Source organism: Syngnathus typhle, linkage group LG22 (assembly GCF_033458585.1).
Source record: "Syngnathus typhle isolate RoL2023-S1 ecotype Sweden linkage group LG22, RoL_Styp_1.0, whole genome shotgun sequence".
NCBI lineage: Eukaryota > Metazoa > Chordata > Actinopteri > Syngnathiformes > Syngnathidae > Syngnathus > Syngnathus typhle.
The window spans coordinates 4,440,109-4,458,242 of NC_083759.1; the positions used below are offsets into that span (position 1 = coordinate 4,440,109).

The window sequence follows — 18,134 nt, forward strand, 5'->3', positions numbered from 1 at the left end:
ACCTTTAGTTATTGAACAAGCGCTTGAAAGTTTAGATTTTGAAAGGCACATTTTTACACAGCAATGACCCATAATAAGATACTGAACCTGTTTTTAAGAAACTAACAAACATGGGTGTGTAAAATTCACCCTCTTGGATTTATTGCTTCGCACAAGGTTCTTACTGAGACTGTTCTCATGACGAACATTTCCTAACCCCGCTTAACTAAAGAACTCCAATGTTTAACGCATAGGTGCCAAACACGAGGCCCGGGGGCCAGATACGGCCCACCAAATCTTTTTATGTGGCCTCCGAAGAAAAGTTGTGCATTGGCTTCATGTGTCAATGCTAAAATTACAAATTGTCTTCACTTATAAAAATATAAAATACAAAAAATAGAAATCTATATAATCAATATAAATAGAAAAAATGCTAGAAATGTTTATTTAAATATTTATTATTTTATATTTAAACAGTTTTTACTTGTCTCTAATTTCAAAACTACTTATTCATTAGTTTGTTGTGTAGCCTATACTGTATACAATTATAATTATATAAGGCATTACCAGTCATAATGGGCCTCCGAAGGAAAGTATGACTACAACGGGGCCCGCGACAAAAATTTGTTTGACACCCCTGGTTTAAAGGAAGGCGGAGCTTTTTAAACCTTTTCTTAACTTATTTTCACATGTGCAGAGTCTTTATTAACCAACATAAACGGGTGGGCTTTACTATGCTGAAAAATAAAAAAAGGAAAACAATAAAGATGATTGCATTCAAAGTGAAGCTAATGTTGCTATTCCCCTGTCACTGACGCATGCTTCTCATAACTCCATCATTCCTGGAAATATCCTCCCTGAAGAGTGAGTGGCATGTAGGCCACTATATATACAGTAGGATGCTTTTTTCTTGTGCCTGGGACTGTCAAGCCTTTGCGGCACCTAGCCAGTCTCACTACAGCTACACATCAAACACAAGTACGGTTACATACTGCACACATGCTGTTCTGATGAAACATCAAGGTACATACATGGTCCATATTTTTGATATAGTGCATTAAAAGATGGCAGAGAGTGGCGGCAAACAAGGAGTGACAGCAAGTTGGATATCACGCTTGAAAGATATTAGATGTTGAATTAACATTTATATGCATAGAAAATGTCAATCAAAAATCAGGGAACTTCTAAACATCAAATAATTGTCTATTTTGTGTCTGGTTTAGCGAGTGTACCCAAAAAGGTTTTTTCGGCAGGCCACAGCTACACTGGCCTTAAGCTATGACCATGGCCCCATTCTGCCAGGAAAACCAATTACTTAGCGTTTCAAAGCCCTGTGAGTGCCTGAAACGCTCCCATCATTTAACCATAAGACACTCTAACTTCACTCACTGTGTTGCCTTGCAGCATAGGGGACATGCTGGAACACAAATACAAAGCCTCCAACAAATATCCGGAAAAAGCCTGGATCCTTAACGTCACCGTCTGTGTAAAAAGTTCTAGCACTTTTTTTTTTTTAACATGACTACAGTGGATGTGTTTGGTTGAGATGACACAAATATGAAAAAAAAACGAGGGGTTGTTTACACCCGACAGTAAACTTTTGCTATAATACAATGAATAATAATAAAAATTACAATCCTAAATAAAACCGTGAATTTTTTAAACTACCTAAATAAATACTGTCTATTTATGTTATGATTATTACACTCGATCTGCCTTGTGAATATTTCCAAAACTACCTCAATGCCAAATGAGCTAATGATAATAAAGAGGATAAAGAAGAGAAACAAAAAAACAAAACAAAAAAAACAAGCGGGAGAAGCAATCCGATGCAGATCTGGCCGGCCGCTGGCTATGACAAAGTGGAGCACTTATGCATGAAGGATGTGACTTTGTCGGTGACATCACTTCTTCTGCTGATCCCGCTAAAAAGCAAATATGTTTTATAATTCATCATGGCTCTCACACAGGGGGGGGCAGACACACAAGTGTCATATTCATGTTCAAAGGTGCAGAGGATCCTACTGAGACATTAACACCTCTGAGCATATGGTGCATGAGAGCAAATGGAAGGTCAGGAATGCTCTCACCAAGTGCGCGTGTCAGGTAATACACCTACCGTATTTTCCGGACTATAAGGGGCACCTAAAAACCTAAAATGTTCCTATAAGCCGACTGCACGCCTTATATATGGACCAAATTCCTAAATTTAAACTGGCCCGAAACATTGTGTCATGAAATCAATCATAAGTGGCCCGCTGAAGATTATGATTCATGAATCAAAAAGACTATGGATCATTATTTTGTGATTATAAAGTAATTTGTTGCGTCTGAAGTTGAAATATAAAAGATAAAATGGAGAATGATTTGATTTGGATGAAAAATCTGACATGATGCATTAACGGTGCGCCTTATAGTCCGGTGCGCCTTATATAAGGACGTTTTAAAATGGGCCATTCATTGAAGGTGCGCCTTATAGTCCGGTGCACCTTATAGTCCAGAAAATACGGTACTTGTTTCATCTCATCCATCTCTCTGGACTCACAGCTTTCTTCTTTAACCAAGTATACGCCTTAGGCCTCATCATCCATCCCAACTGCCCCACTTGATGCTTGGCTGAATAATAGGCGTCATGCCCGAAAGAGATATTGATTATGCACAAGAATGAGTCTTTAGTGGCTCTAGTTTATCACCCATAAAGAGTCACCATACAAGTGTATGCGAGATATCATATAGCTTAACTAGACAGGATACAATATAGCTCCTAGCAAGGATCTTTTTACATTATAGCAGGCGCTCAAATTTATTTTGAGAACTACAGTGTCAGGTAAACAACATAGCGCCTGCTTTGATTTCAAATGCAACCCTGCTGCCACAAAAGTCTGCACACCCCTGTTTGAATGTTTATTTTTTTGTAACATTATTATTAATTTAAATATCATTATTTCAAAACAGTTCCCACCATTAATGTGACGTATAACCTACACAACTCAACTAAATAAAAATAATTTCAGAACGGCACACAAGTGCGCATTCCATCTTCGAAAACTTAGCTGGACAGTTAAAATGCAAACCAATGCACCCGCACAGGCAGCAAGGCGTGCAGCTCGGGGAGCAGATCAACGCTTGATTATCGACCCTCATTGTACCCGCACGCTAAGCAGAATCTAATCGGATGACTTCATTTACATCTCATTTGCATAATAGCTCAGCCAACGCAAGGACATTCGCCCGCTAGTGTGTGCTTGGACTGATTCTCATTCTGAAGAGAAGTTAAGGTTGGAGTTTTAGTCTAATGAAGCTAAGTATATAGGGCCTTAGTCATCAAGTAGACAATTTGTCGAAGCCACTGATAAATAGTGTGCAACAACGCTGTGGTTTCTTTGCTGTTGCGTAACCATCTTTGCCACTAATTAAGGAGATAATTGTGGCCAACATGTTGGCGCAGTTGTGTGAAAAGCATTCACTGGCTGCGTGTTTTCATTCTAAAGAAAACAGTTTTGCAAATAATTACATACGTAGATTAGAAATGAAAATACTTTACTTTCCTGACCTTGCTCATAATTGTATTTTAAAAAAAAAGTGAATTCTTATTTTCTGCATGGCGGAGGAAAAAGGGAGATTTCTCTGTATAATGATTTCCGTATAAATTAATGGTTGGTGCTCATAATGTGAACAATTCCAAAAATTTTAGTAAAAAGATTATATTAAATTAAAAAAAATATAGAATCATGATGCACACTGGATGAATGTAATGTGAATGTTTTGACTTAATTCAGCTCAGATTATATCACATCAACACAAGTACACCTTATTAAAACAAAATAATTCACGGCTTTATATACTGCAAAGACATTAAATTCATATTGAACCCAATTGAGATTTCTACAGAGTAACCCTCGACAACCGTTCCAGTTTCTCACATGGCTCCTTTTGGGACAATGAATTGCCCAACCCTGACTTATATGACTACGACTGAATAAATCATTTAGTTCTGTAGTTGAATAAAAAAAAAAAAATTTGGCAGTCAAAATTCTGAGAAAAATATTTTCCAGGGCAAAAACAAAAAAAGTACTCGAGTACATGCTGCTGTGAATGTCTTCATTTTATCTCTGTTATTCTAGCTAGAAATGTCTATTTCTGGCTTCATTCAGTGAGCGAGAGAGTTTAAAAAGAAATCTCCTTGGTCAAAGTAACAAAGGTTGACTGAAACAATGAACGAAGCAAAGAAGTAAAAAAAGGAAGACGAGCGTCTGTTGTGTTCCAGCGGCGGAAAGTACTTGTCGCTCCAATCTGCTGCCGTGTTTGTTTACTTTCTTCCCGGCGTGAACATCTATGGATGGCTGCAGCCATCAATTCTCCACCCTAACACACACTGCATACAAACAACCCCCCCCCCCCCCACCTACACATTTCCTTAGCCTTTCTGGACTGACTCACTTGTATGCAGCCCTTCTAGACACATCTTAACCTACTTCTTTGCATAATTCCTATTCACAAGTTCTCAGGCATCGCTCAGGCAATATGAAGAAGCTTTATATTTTCTAACTAAATGTATTCTTTCTGGGTGGTATGAGTGCTGACTCATGGGAAACTAAAAGAAGTGATATAGATGTAGCATATGGGTGGTACAAAAAAAAAACATTTAGTCGATTATAAACAAATATTCTTCGGGTGAAAACCAGCATTAGAGCGAATAAAGGAAGAAAATATGTTGGTTACATATTCATGTGGTCCCTGTCCCTCGCACGGGCTTTCACGCGATTGCGTAACCGCTGACGCACTATATGATCCGTGAAAAAGCGAGAATCAGTCTTGCTCGGTTGATCCCGGAGGTCAGTGGCAAGCAGAGCGCTGTGGGGAGGCGGGGGAGTGACGAGAGGGAAAAAAAGAAAGATGGACTGAAGGAGGGCTGCGAGGGCAACCCAATGGTTAGGCTGGAAACTGGCGAATCGACGAATTGTGCATTGTAGCTTACAGGGCTGTCTGAACTTAATGCCGAAGGGGAATGACAGGAAAGGACAAGAATGTGAATGAAGAGTCAAAGAAGAGGATAAATGTCGGAAGGAGAAAATCAATATAGCTTGGCTTTTCGTTTGAACATGATAAAAATGAATTTCCCAAAAGTCGGACATATTGGAAACTTACATGGAAAAATTCACAACAATTTAGATTTGTGCTTGTAAGAATGTCAAGAGCTTTTGTCAGGTTAGTTGTGTATTTGTTTAGACACGAGAAGAAAAGCCACAGGTCCAGAGAGAGTTTTTCATTTATGGGTTTGCTGACCTCTTGAGGAGCAGCTGGCCTTAGCTGAAATCAATTTGACCAATAGCCTCAATTTTCAGCCAACTTCCGATTTCACATCGACAATTCCGAGCTGTTTTTTTTTTTGATCGAGTAATGAGTTGAACTCAATTTCAGGTTTAGCTCCTGGCGATTAATAGCCTGTTTACCAAAAGTGCAAGAAACACATGCCAAACTCAATCAATTCCACCTCGGGCTGATTAATCCCAATGACTGATTCGAACCGGGGGGACATTTTTCCAACTAACATACAAAGGCAGGCGAGAGATGAAGATGAAGTGGTCCAAATCTTTGTAAACTTTGCATTGACTTTCTTTCACCTGGACTCTGTGACTTTGACAACAAACAAGACATTCGTAGTCCAAAGCTTTGTTGCATTAGGATTAAATGCTTGCTCTCCTCCCAAACAGTTTCTCATTACTCTCTGAAAGAACCTCATTGCCACAATGGCACCTCTCTTTCTGCCACTCGAATAAAATTGATCAGTCCATAGATCTTATTAGTGTTTGTTATTCTCAATTTCTACAAATACTACCTTGTTTTAAGTTCCCTGCGGTGAATTTTAATCTCCTCTTTGGCTAATTTCATGAAGCTACTCACCCTTAACAACAGGGGGGAAAAAAAAACCTCAATAAAGTTCTGGTCTTGTTTTTTTCCTCGTGCAAGTTTTGCAGAGCAGTGGTGATCATTTCGAATCCCTAATGTCGTTGCTTTGCATGCCCTTAGACAAACTGGAACACGTGGAAAAACATGGCTCCTTTTCATTCTTGTTACACAACAGCACCAATATGAAATTTTCTCGTTGTGCCACGAGTTAATTGTAATACAAAGGCATTACAGTCAAGATAATAAATAAGATACAATCTAATCTGTTTTATGTATCTTTAAATAAGCAATAAATAAATCAGTAAAAAATAATAAACAAATAAATAAATATAATTTGTCTTATATGGCCTTTGTCATTTTTTTGTTTATATTTTTAGGTTGCATCATGTGCACGTGCAACATTGTGTCTTGACTGTTATTTTCCATAACGGCAAAAACTTGTCCTGATAATTCAATGTGACGTTCATCAGCAGTAGCCGAGCGTGGACATCCAGCTGCCACACACCTGACTGTGCTACGTTAGCGTGACCATGTCACTCACACGACACGGTATGGCAGGCACGAAAAAGTTTGACGGGCACAGCAAAAAAAATAAAAATGAGGCAGGAGTTAAGGGTCCATTCAATTCTCTGACATGGTGCTCAAGAAGTCACAAATGCATCATTGCAATCCACAGATGCAGCCAAATGTCAGGTCTAATTTACCAATCAACTTCTTATCTGGAAAAAGAGCTGCCACATCTAATTAGTTGCTCCCATAGATTAACATTCAGGTACACACAAATACATCTTCTCACGCTCATTAATATTCACTGCTTCCAAGGAGAGTGGGTGATCCATATTAGAGCAGACGCTCATCATTTTCTGTTAAACAGCAATAATTAAGGTCTTCCCTCTTGAGCATGCGTGGCTGACATCATTTCTTTCCGTCGCCACTCAATCACTCATCTGTCACGCAACACTCGACACATTCAACTCATTACGGGAAACATCTCGTCTCAGTCCCATACATATGTCGCATGAACAAGTTTAATGAACACAAATGATTGACCACTGGCAGAGGAGCCACTAAAGCAAAGACACTTGAAGCTCAGTAGAAAAAAGAAGCTGCAGTACCTTTGTTTCTACCTATAGATTGTAGAGAGATAGGGTCCGGAGGGAGAAAGGAAAGAACGAGGTCATCCCGGGTAGAACAGGTCAGCAAGGCAGCAAGAAAGTTGCAATAAGTTGGAGTTAGTTTTAAGTAAGCCTCAACAAGGTCCGCTTAAACTTTCATGCACAATCATGCAAATGGTCATGAGAAGCGCATTCCACAGACAAAACTAAAGCCAAGACTTTGACGAGCGCCACTATGTTTGATATCGGGAGGTTATTATTTCAGTGTAAAAGGTATCGGTGGCCGATACCAGCCACCGATACTTAAGTTGCCATTGTGTGGCGGGCTACAATCAGCAAGAAAATAACATGCACGACTGATGGAAGAAAATAAAGCAATTAGCATAATTCCAAACAACAATAGTGCCTCTTTGGTAAAGTAAAATTACGATTTAAAAGAAGACGAAAACCAGCTAATAAAATTAATTTGGTATCAATCTAGTTCGCAGGTGTCAAACTAAAGGCCCGGGGCCCAGTTACAGACCTCCCACATCATTCTATGTGGCCCACGAAGACATGCATCGAATGCTTAAATATATGAATCGATTTTCTAAGGTGTCTCACAGCAAAGGTCAGTTTAGAACATTTTAGTCACTTGCATGTTTGCTACAGAGTGGTGCACACAGTTATGTAATCCACAGGAAACTGGGTAAGACTAAGGTGAGATGAGATCACACCATGCTGACGTCGCCCGATGCTCCCCCCCCCAACCCATGAGAGCATTGCAACAAATGCGCACAGACAGGTAGTGAAGGCACACGGTGAAAAATTCTGCCCGAAAACCAAGTCAGGTGGAGAGGACAAACATCTAAGTGAGATGCACAAAGAAAGTGAAGAGTACCTTGCTCTGCCTTCAGGTGTGCGAGGCCTTAAATAGAAACATCAGACAGAAAGAGAACCGAATCAAGATGAGCACACCAATACAAAATGTATTGTCATTATGCATGCTTTGCAGGATAACAAACCATGACTACCAAAATAAAAGCTTCCCATAGTGCATTTGAAAGCTTTTGTTGCATTAATATAAATCCAGAAACTATTGCAAAAGTGACAGTACCGTATTTTCCAGACTCTAAGGCGCACCTAAAAATTTTCTCAAAAGCCGACAGTGCGCCTTATAGTCCGGTGCGCCTTATATATGGACCAAATTCCTAAACTTAAACTGGCCCGAAGCATTGTGTCACGAAATCAATCATAAGTGGCCCGCTGAAGACTATGAATCATGAATTAAAAAGACTATGGATCATTATTTTGTGATTATAAAGTAATTTGTTGCGTCTGAGACTGTAATAAAAAAGATAAAATGGAGAATGATTTGGATTAAAAATCTGACATGATGCCTTAATGGTACGCCTTATAGTCCGGTGCATCTTATACAAGGATAAAGTTTTAAAATGGCCATTCATTGAAGGTGCTCCTTATAGTCCGGTGCGCCTTATAGTCCGGAAAATACGGTAGTAAATAGTGATTTTCTAAGACATTTAGAGTTTGTCTTTAGACTCACCTGGTGTTCTATGGACTGCTGTGGGTTTCCCAAAAGATAAAAAGAAGAAGAAAGCAAAGAAGTTTGGAATTAGCAACACACTTCAACACGTTTGTTTTGCATGTGAATCTAGCATGCAAAAGCTAAAGAAAAAAATGACCCCATCACTCAAGAGTTCATGTAAAGAGCAAAGAGCTCCCCCTTCACATGCACGATCAAAATTATTACTTCAGTTGAAATCTGCTGCGGAGAGAGAGGAAAAAAATAATCTGTCCCATCTGCTAAGGGAGCCAGATTGACGTTAGACATTTGACAAAGAACTCATAGGAAATCGAATATTGTTTGGATAAGATAATATTCGGCACCCACGTCACACCGGGTGCCTCACACTTAGGTAAAACATAAATCCACACGAGGATTTATGGTGTTGGAAGTTGTTTTGGATCTCAAAATGTTCTTTTGTGCCTCCATTTAGACCCTCAATGCTCGTTGCAACCTTTTGACACAAATTCAACTCCCAATGAGGATTTTCAGGGGAATGCTCAGTTTTTGTTTTAGTAGGAACTCACTTATCGATGACTTCTAAAAAAAAAAATGTCATAAAATGTGGATGTTATGTTGTAAAATATACTAAAATAAATGTGGGAATATAAAACCAAAGTCAAACAAAGTCACTCAATTATAATAGAAGAGTACACAGAATAAACATAATATTAAATAAATATTTGCTCTTTTTATGTCTTATGTGAGATTTTCTTTGAAATAGAAACTTCTGTCGCACCACTGGTTTAATCCATCATTTTTTTTATACTGCCCACACCTTGGATTGGTCGCCAGACATTTATCTGTCTCTAATCAGCAGCAATAAGACATATAAAGAAGTTCCGAACAGAACTGAATGACTGGTCGACAGCGCATCAAGATAAATGTGTGTCCAAGTCAGGTTGAGATTTGTTTTCCTGTCTCCGCTAGGGAACTCAAAATGGCTGCTACTTCTCCTCCTACGTAAGAAGGATGACATTGGCAAACGAATGGGAAGGACAAATTGTGGCTGTCGGGGAGGGGTGGGGGGGAGACGATGGCCGGCTAAAGGACGGCACAACGCTCCGGCTTTCGAGCACAAATGAATGCTTTACGCTTCAACGAGCAGCCATCGCTTTCTCTCCCTCTCTTTTTTCTTTTTTTTGTGTGTTACATGTACGTGTGAAAATGTTAACGCGTGGATTGTGTTTGCGTGTCAAACGACCAGTTCCAGATGTAGATAAAGCCCTTTCTTTTGATGTGACATGCTCCAGAACAAGCCAATGTACTGTTGAGGACATGTGGCCCGAGCGTAATCCCTGCTCTATTTTCACAACTCAAATCCAAACATCATTTTCAGCTTGGGCACAAGGCACAAATGCCCTCTGCACTGGAATCATGCAAGTCCCTGCACCATTTTTCTTTTTTTTTTTTTTCCCGCCCCGTGACCTACTTTTGATAGTAAGATTATTGTAACTGTCAGTCCCCCCCCCCCCCCCATGTCTGTTTATTAATCCCTAAAGCTAAGCCTGAAGGCACCATTTCAGCACTTGCTTAACAGTTTGCTCGCCCCAGCCATCAATTACTGGCGTTCTATCAAACCGTTATGTATTTTAAAGCAAAACGGGTCTTCATTCCAGATAAAGCACGTGGGATTTTTAAATTAGCCCTCATTTTACATCCTCATTAAATAATCCATTGTAGCTCTTAATAACCTTGACCTTATGAATATCATATTGTAATAACCCCGAGGTTTTAAAAGGGACTTCAGATCACCACGAGTTAATTGAATTGAAAAAAAAATGGGGCCTGATATCTACCTCATTACCATAAAGGTACTAATATTTCCGTAGCTAATAGCAGGGACGTAATGTCGTTGAGATAAACGATGACAGTTAAATGGAGCACATGGTGGATTTGCCAGCCAAAAATCGGCGGTTGTGGAGCGAGGGGTGTCTAATTTAAGCGCGGTGTCCTGACACAGTTAGTCACACTCGTGTATCTTTATTCGCACGGGACGAAAGTCTAAATGTGTTTCAAAAGCCAACTGCTTGTGGTGTAAGTTGCACATTAAAGAGGAAAAAGATGTTACATACGCTGAAATGAACAAAATCTGGTTGAACTCGAATCCTACATCGCAATTATTATCCACGCCATTGAGAATGATTTTCTCAATTTGCCTTAATTATGTCATTTTGAGTCATGCATGGAGCCATTTTCTGTACCACTTATCCTCATTACGATCGTGGGTAAGCTTGAGCCTTGCCCAGCTGACTATGAAGAGGCGGGAATCATGCATCATTCGCCAATACTTTGGTAAAATAATTGAAAAGAAAGAAAGAAAAAGCTTCCATGTGAGTCATAATTGCCTTGCAATAGCAGAAAAAAAAAATGAGACCTTCTTATCAATTTGGAATATAAACAGTTTTCATATCCAATAGTAGCTCAGAACTCTTAATGTGATGCTTTTGAAATTTCTTGGTGCTTGGTCATAATTTATTATTAGTATTTATTTTATTTCATTTTTTAAATTTATTTATTGGTTTATTTATTTAGTTAAAATCCATATTTTATCTAGATTGAGTTTGCAATGTCTGAAGAGAAAAACAAAAAAACATGAAACGTGAACCAACTACAGACGTAGGTGGTTCGAAATGATAATTCTAATCAAATTTCTACAAATGCATATTAGTCTGGACACTCTGGTCCTTCAAATTAGATTGAAAACAGAGTTGTTTAATGTCTATTTTCTACTTATGATGTTGTCCTGGATGTCTCAGTAATTCAATTGACAGTGCTGACTTGGAGCGTTGGTGTGTGTGAGTGCAATAAATCTGTTGCGATCAATTTCAAAATGCAGACACAGGATGCAATGCAAGTAATTAACATGTCTGTCTGCAAATATGAATAAGACGTGTCTGAGTGAGGCTTTCCGTTCAGAGATATGAAACTGTCAGACCCGAGATGTCCAGCAATGCAACTTAGTAGTTTAGTCATTGGCCTCGGGCCCATTCAATGTGTACAAAGTGTCTAGGAACGTGACCTTGAAAATGTCTGTCTCTAATACTTTCCCTCGAAATCCCTTCATTGTCATCTTCACATTTCTTACGGATTTAAATCAACTCATTGTATTGGCTTTCTAAGCCTTGCGGGCTAGCAGGCTACAATTAGGACGGTGGCTAGCTAAACACGACCCAAGCTGACTCCACTCAGTTAACCATCTGCCGGTTTTAACAAACAGCTCGAGGGTCTCGGCACACGGCGTGTACGCTTGACGTGCAGAGTAAATATTCACAAGTTTTAACAGATGCACATGAATGATCAACAGAATGCTAACAGACAGGTGTGCTGGCAGTTGTTTGCATTTACCGTAATTTTCGGACTATAAGCCGCACCCGGTAAAATTCGTAATTCAGGGTTCAGATTTTGAGGAAAAAGAAGCGGCTTATAGTCCGAAATTTACGGTAATTGCAACTTGCACATCGTTCCGTTAAAAGGTTGAACGAGCACTTGTGGACTCGATGTAGGGAATTCTGTCATTTGTCGGAAGTCTTGCATTTGTGAAGCCGTTGCTCTGGCAAATTTGTCGTTTCTGTTGTCATTAGCTTCCTAATTACCGCTCCGTGTCTCTGTTGCATAATCAACAGTCAGCCACATCAGTTAATGGCAAGCAAAGGAGGAGTAGCAGGTCATTGTGATCACTATTCATGAAGGAACTTGGTCTCTGGATATGTGTGGAAACTTGACAAAAACAAGGGATGTTTTTGCTTTTTAAAACAAGGATATCATCGGTCCCTTGGGGCTTTATTAGATCCAAAATGGCCCCTGCTATGACTGCTGAGCAAAAGCAATGGGCAAATAGGTTAAGGAAAAAAAAAAAAAAAGATGATAAGTCCACTTTTGCCGCTTGACTGCTCCGCACATCGTGTGCTGTTCTGAACAAAGGCCATAGGCAACCTCTTGGGATTTAAACTCCCCAAACATCTCAACTTGAACGACAAACAATATTGGAAACAAAAACAGTTAAATTGTTGCTCATAAATATAGATGGTTTAAGTACCTTCGATTTGTGCGGTTGCACATTGTGTCTCGATTGCACTAAAATAGAATTCACTGAGCATTCCCCTGATGTTTAATCCCCCCAGGAGTGGAGCCAGTCTGATTTAGACTGGCAAGAACAGGTCAGCAGAGGAGGTAATTCAACTTGGTCGTGTTCATGTTTTTTAATTTACAATCGCCCACACATGAAGAAAAAAAATACTTCCCAAGATCATCGTGGTAGTGATGTAGATTTTTTTTTTTATGTAACGGTGTGTGATTTCTTAAAAAAAAAAAAAGTTATTCTTGGCATCAGAAATTTATAAATGGCTCCCATAGGATAACACAAATACATTATACGCCAAAAAGAACATGGATATAATCGAGTAGATAAAAGATTTCGTCGAAGATGTGTGCCATCCTAACATTCCCCCCAAAAACGATTACCTTGGCACAGAAAAAGAGAAATGAAATGAAATTCATCCCAAACATTTTGTACCTTCGGGTCCCTGCACGTCCTTGCAGGAGCTGAGTCACTTTCCCGGAGAAAAGATAACTTTGATAAGAAAGTGTTGTAATTTAAGTCATACTAACCATTATATAAAAACCAAAATGGGACTTGGTGGCAAAGACTTTCATTAAGGGACAATCAATCAAAATTTAAATCGGCGATGAACTATACCATCTCTTGCAAATGGCTGCATTTAGTCATTATTCGTATGGATGAGTAAAAAAAGTGCGGTAAAACTTTGTAGCAGAACCAATCGATCAGCACATAATCGTCAAAATATTTTCAATACATTCATTTTTTTTGCTGTCTAATGAAAAACACAAGGTAGGAAATTAAATTCCAGCCTCAATTGTGACACCTCCAAATACAAGAAAAGAAAACACAAATACAGAGAAATGATGATGACCGTAAAAAGCAGAACTGAAAATTGTTTTATAGTCATGGCAACAAAGAAACATTTTCATAAGACGTCTCTGTCAAGGCTGCTCAGTTTCAATGCGACTACGTCAACAATAAGAACTGAATGTGTTCTGAAAAATCTTTTGACCTTTAATCACCACCACATTGGATTTGAAATGCTTTTCATTAGACAGCAATGATAGACAAAGCCCATTTGATGTTCATAAAAAAAAAAGAAAATTGTGGCAGCCATCTTACCTTCAGTGCAGTATGGTCCAACAAATCCAGTCCTGGAGCAATCACAGTAGGTTTCTCCATCTGCCAGTGAGCAGATTCCTCCATTCTCGCAAGGGTTCTCTGTGCAAAGGCCTAACATCTCTAAACGGACTTTCTGACTGTTGATGAGTGCGGGAAGTTTACTTCCGTAGATAAGGTCGGTGATGATCCCCTTGAATGGTTTTAGCTCACGGACGGAGGGCAAGGTAATGGCAGACGTGCGGATGTCTCCTGGAAGTCCACCGAGGAATAGGTCGCTTATGATCTTCATGAACTGCCGCTGAGGCCGCACCTCCGCCGTCTTGGTCTGGCCGTCCACGGACAAGCCGGTCCGCAAATTGTGTCTGTTGATAGCGGCAAAGTGCCAGCGGCTGTCGTTGACCATTTTAGCGGACGTGATGGTGGTTTCGGCGCAGTCGATGCTGAAGCGAAGATTCATCCTGCCCTCGGATAGAGTGAGGAGTAAGAAGTCGCAATATCCGCCGTCGTCAAAGTAAAGCATGAGGCCTTCTGATTGGGAGGTCTTGAATTGGAAGGTCAGGTCGCTTCTAGAGCTGGCATCCCAGCGTAGGTATCGAGCCCACTGACCTTCAGAGCCAGTAAACTCTAATCCCACACTCAGGGCCAGCACAGAACTTAGCAGAAGGAGAACTTTCCCAGGGCGACTGTTTGGATTCATTGTAGGGAATAACGGAAAGTCCCTGGAAGCGATTTGAACTTGATTCAGGCCCTCTTAAAGTGACACAAATATTTGCTTAGGGCAACTTTCTAAGATGCATCTGATATATCGTATAATCCCCATTGCTTAAATTTTTGATTTTTTTTTATCTCTGATTAAATATTGATAATAAATGCAATCTATACTTCAAGCCAACTGGAAGATAAAAAATATCTGATGGCCACGTTAAGTGCTACGTGGATCAATGATTCAAAGGTGCATCTTGGGTGTTTTCTTTGCGGCGACTTCCTGGATTGAAGAACATAACTTTCATTGTTTGTCCATGCCCCATGATTTGATGTGGAGTGTGAGTCAGGCCAGGACTTTAAGAAAACTGGAACACAATGAAAAGAGAGCGAGAAGAAAAGAATCATCAGAGAACTGCACAACAAAGGGACTCAATTCAATAGTGCAAAAAAAATGTATATACACAATTCAATAGTGCGAAATGTGTGTGTATATATATATATATTATATATATATTTTTTTATTATTATTATTATTTATTTATGAAGCAATATATGTATTTATTTATATATTATTAATATATATATATATATATATGGATATAGATATATAGATTTTTTTTAATAATATTTAAATACGCTACAAAAAATATTTTCTAAAAATGCTCAAGTTGTGAATTTATTTCGGCTCAAAGTAATCGCAAATGTGTGTACTACGTATCCATTAATGTAAAACAGAATATGCATCTCGCCTACTATTACTCAAGACCTGCTGGAATCCTGATAAATAGGACTAATTATTCACTACCACCCTCATTTGCATGCCTTTAAGGGATTCCAATCATCCACAGCCATTCATAGCAGATTTTTGGATGGTGCAATTTACATCTACTATTCAAATCCCATGAATATTGACATTTTGTGGTATTTCCTGTCATGCAGTCATTATTTTCATCACAGATGGCGCTGCAAGGTGACAGAATATCAACACCGTCCTTGCTCCTCTCACAGCTCTTGATTTACATGACAAAACGGGAAAATGCATTTTTTTTTTTCTTCAGTCCTCTGCCTTTGCAATTTGGTGTCCAATGGTGATCGCAGGAACTTGCCACGCAATAGATCCTTCACCCACCTGCTCTGAATAGTTAATCTTCCTGCAAGCTATTGAATTTGAGTAAGTGATACCTCTGCTGTGCACCTGCACCATGCACGTGTCTCCCTGACAACACCAGGTCGACTACCTCCATTATTGTCTTTGTCTTAAAATACGTTTGCTCATACAACAGTCAAAAGGTTCGTCGGAGTGACAATAACCCTGAACACAGCTGAGTCAATCCAAGCCATTGACCACAAACATCAATAGGAAATGATTCATAAAGCCGTGAAACCCAAGATGGCACTCTTCTATGAAATTGGCTTGACTCTCTATTCAATTAACTTATTGTGCGTCAAGCTGAGGCATCAAATGTCCCATGTGACGGAGCTGCTAACAATGTCCTTGGAGTTGAATGAACTACTAGAAGTTTCTTTGTAGCCCGTTTAAATGACTTCATTGCGGTCTGCTAAATGATGTTAGTTTGACAGGACCCGCTATTTTGTAATGGCAGGGTGGTTTTGTAAAGCTAACCTCAAGGCAAAATTAAATGAGGCTTATGTGGTGGTATAAATTTCACATTGAATATTTCACTTACTTCCCATAGGCTTGGTCTAAGAAAAAATGCCCTTCAGCCTAACATAAGCTAAAACAACCCCACAAAAAGCAAAGTATATTCTAGATGTCATATTTAAAAAAAAAAAAAATCTATTTAAAAGACCGTATAAACATTAAAGTCAATGTTGTACAATAAGTGAGTTTTCCGGGATGAATAGTGGGCTGAATTATTAAACAGAGGATATGAGATGTTCCGCATAGGATACCACTGTCACTAACTGCCCATAAAAGATTCATTAAAGTGTCCAGCATCAGTGCATATTTTTGACATGTATTGTAATACAGCCAAGAGCCCATCATGCACTGGAAACCTCTCGATCCCCCCCCCTCCCCTCCTCTCCTCTCAGCTGTGGATCACAAGCTTTGGCCAGAAGGCCCTTTTTAATTTAACATCAGTCACTAGCTGCTTTTACTACTGCTGGTTAGACAGAGATCCAGCAAGGGGCCCACCAGAGAATGTCTAGCAGACATCTTGCAGGTCACTCCCCCGACCAAAGTGATTTAATTTCCATTTGATGTTTTTTTTGTCCTTATTGATAATGAATGCGTTTGATTTAATCCCGAAATCAATCGATTCATATCATGTGGTAGGTGTTGAATGATACTGCATTACTCAAATGTGTTTCTAATATTTTTCCACTCTACTGCCACCAAATAAGGTCAACACAGTATTAGGATGACCTCTCAGTATGATGAAGAATGCTGCCACAAATCCCACAAATCAAACCTATTTTAAATTAAATTAAAATTCGCCTTCACACAATTAATAGCGCTATGATTTTCACAATAAAATTATTTGTTTATTTTTTTTTATTTCGAATTCAGATCATGTAATGGATTATCTTCTGCACCTAACTGCATGCATTTGGTTTTATCAGAGAAATATTAAGTTGTATAATATTACTTTTAACTTTCATCAGCAATCTATCCTTCCACAAAGCCGACTATGTTACTTATGCATGCATGTAAAGATGACAATTTACATCGAATGCACAGCGATTAAAAAAAGGAGGGGCTATAGAGTAATCTGCAAACACGACATCACGGCATTTAGCAAGCAGCTCCAGTTGTAGCAACCTCGGTGATGAAACTGAGGATTTAATGGACGGGTGTGCGCGTTTTTTAATTTATTATTATTTGAAAACTACAAAATATTTGTAAATGTCGCCATCCTCTGCTAGTTGACGACGAAACGCAGAGTCAGCGTGGCGAAACTTTCAGTCACTCCAAATATAAATCCGAAATTCAATATAAGTCACGTTTGTGTGCGTGTTTCGTTTGTGGGACCAAAATCGGCGACGTGCGCTCATCCATAACGCTTGGATTCGGCTCCTCAGATTCACCGCGGTTTGAAATAAAACTTCGCAATTCATCAAAAATATTGCATTAGAGCATATTTGATATGAATATTAATAACAAATAGCAAGTGCAGTGCGTCTACCTTTTTTTTTTTGCCCCGAAGGGAGATGTGCAGCTCCGGGTGCAACTGGGCGTGCGTAAAATTGAAAATCAAAACAATCCAGGGCAAAAGTCCATCAGGTTCAAACGTTAGTTGTTGAAATCGAAGCCAATGCGGTTGTTAGTGTGAAGGTTTTCATGAGCAAGTGAGCGCGACGAAGGCAACGGTCCTCTCCCTCAGTCCTCTTCCTCCGCCTCCTCCTGTCTCAATGAGCGCGCATCTCCCAGCCAGCTCGGCTCACTCTGTACTTGTGGATGGATGGATGATAGTACTATGGATCTCTCCCTTGCCCATCGATTCTGCTCTGACACGCCTTATACACTGAGAAGGAGGACAACTGGCTCTCCAGAAACTTGCACATAGACTCATCCTAGATAATTGTAAAAATTGATACTGAAAATTGATAGTGTGAACTTTATAAGTGTTGACTAGTCGTGGTAGTTGTGATGTAATCCATCCATCCAGATCTGCACATATGTACATATATACGTATACACACGCACACACCC

At 39.4% G+C, this 18,134-nt stretch overlaps 1 protein-coding gene across 2 annotated transcripts in view; it reads right to left on the reverse strand.

The window, feature by feature from the left end:
* LOC133146487 (neurexin-3b-like) overlaps positions 1-17,814 on the reverse strand; it is a 143,362-nt gene extending 125,548 nt beyond the window's left edge. For both annotated transcript variants that reach the window (XM_061270285.1, XM_061270283.1), the window contains exons 1-4: positions 17,608-17,814; positions 13,754-14,823; positions 8,548-8,565; positions 7,885-7,911 (exon numbers count right to left, since the gene is read on the reverse strand). In XM_061270285.1, coding sequence (XP_061126269.1) covers positions 7,885-7,911; positions 8,548-8,565; positions 13,754-14,450 — 742 coding nt within the window. In that variant the 5' untranslated portion in view covers positions 14,451-14,823; positions 17,608-17,814. The remainder of the gene's footprint in view (positions 1-7,884; positions 7,912-8,547; positions 8,566-13,753; positions 14,824-17,607) is intronic.
* Between the last annotated feature and the right edge of the window lie 320 nt (positions 17,815-18,134).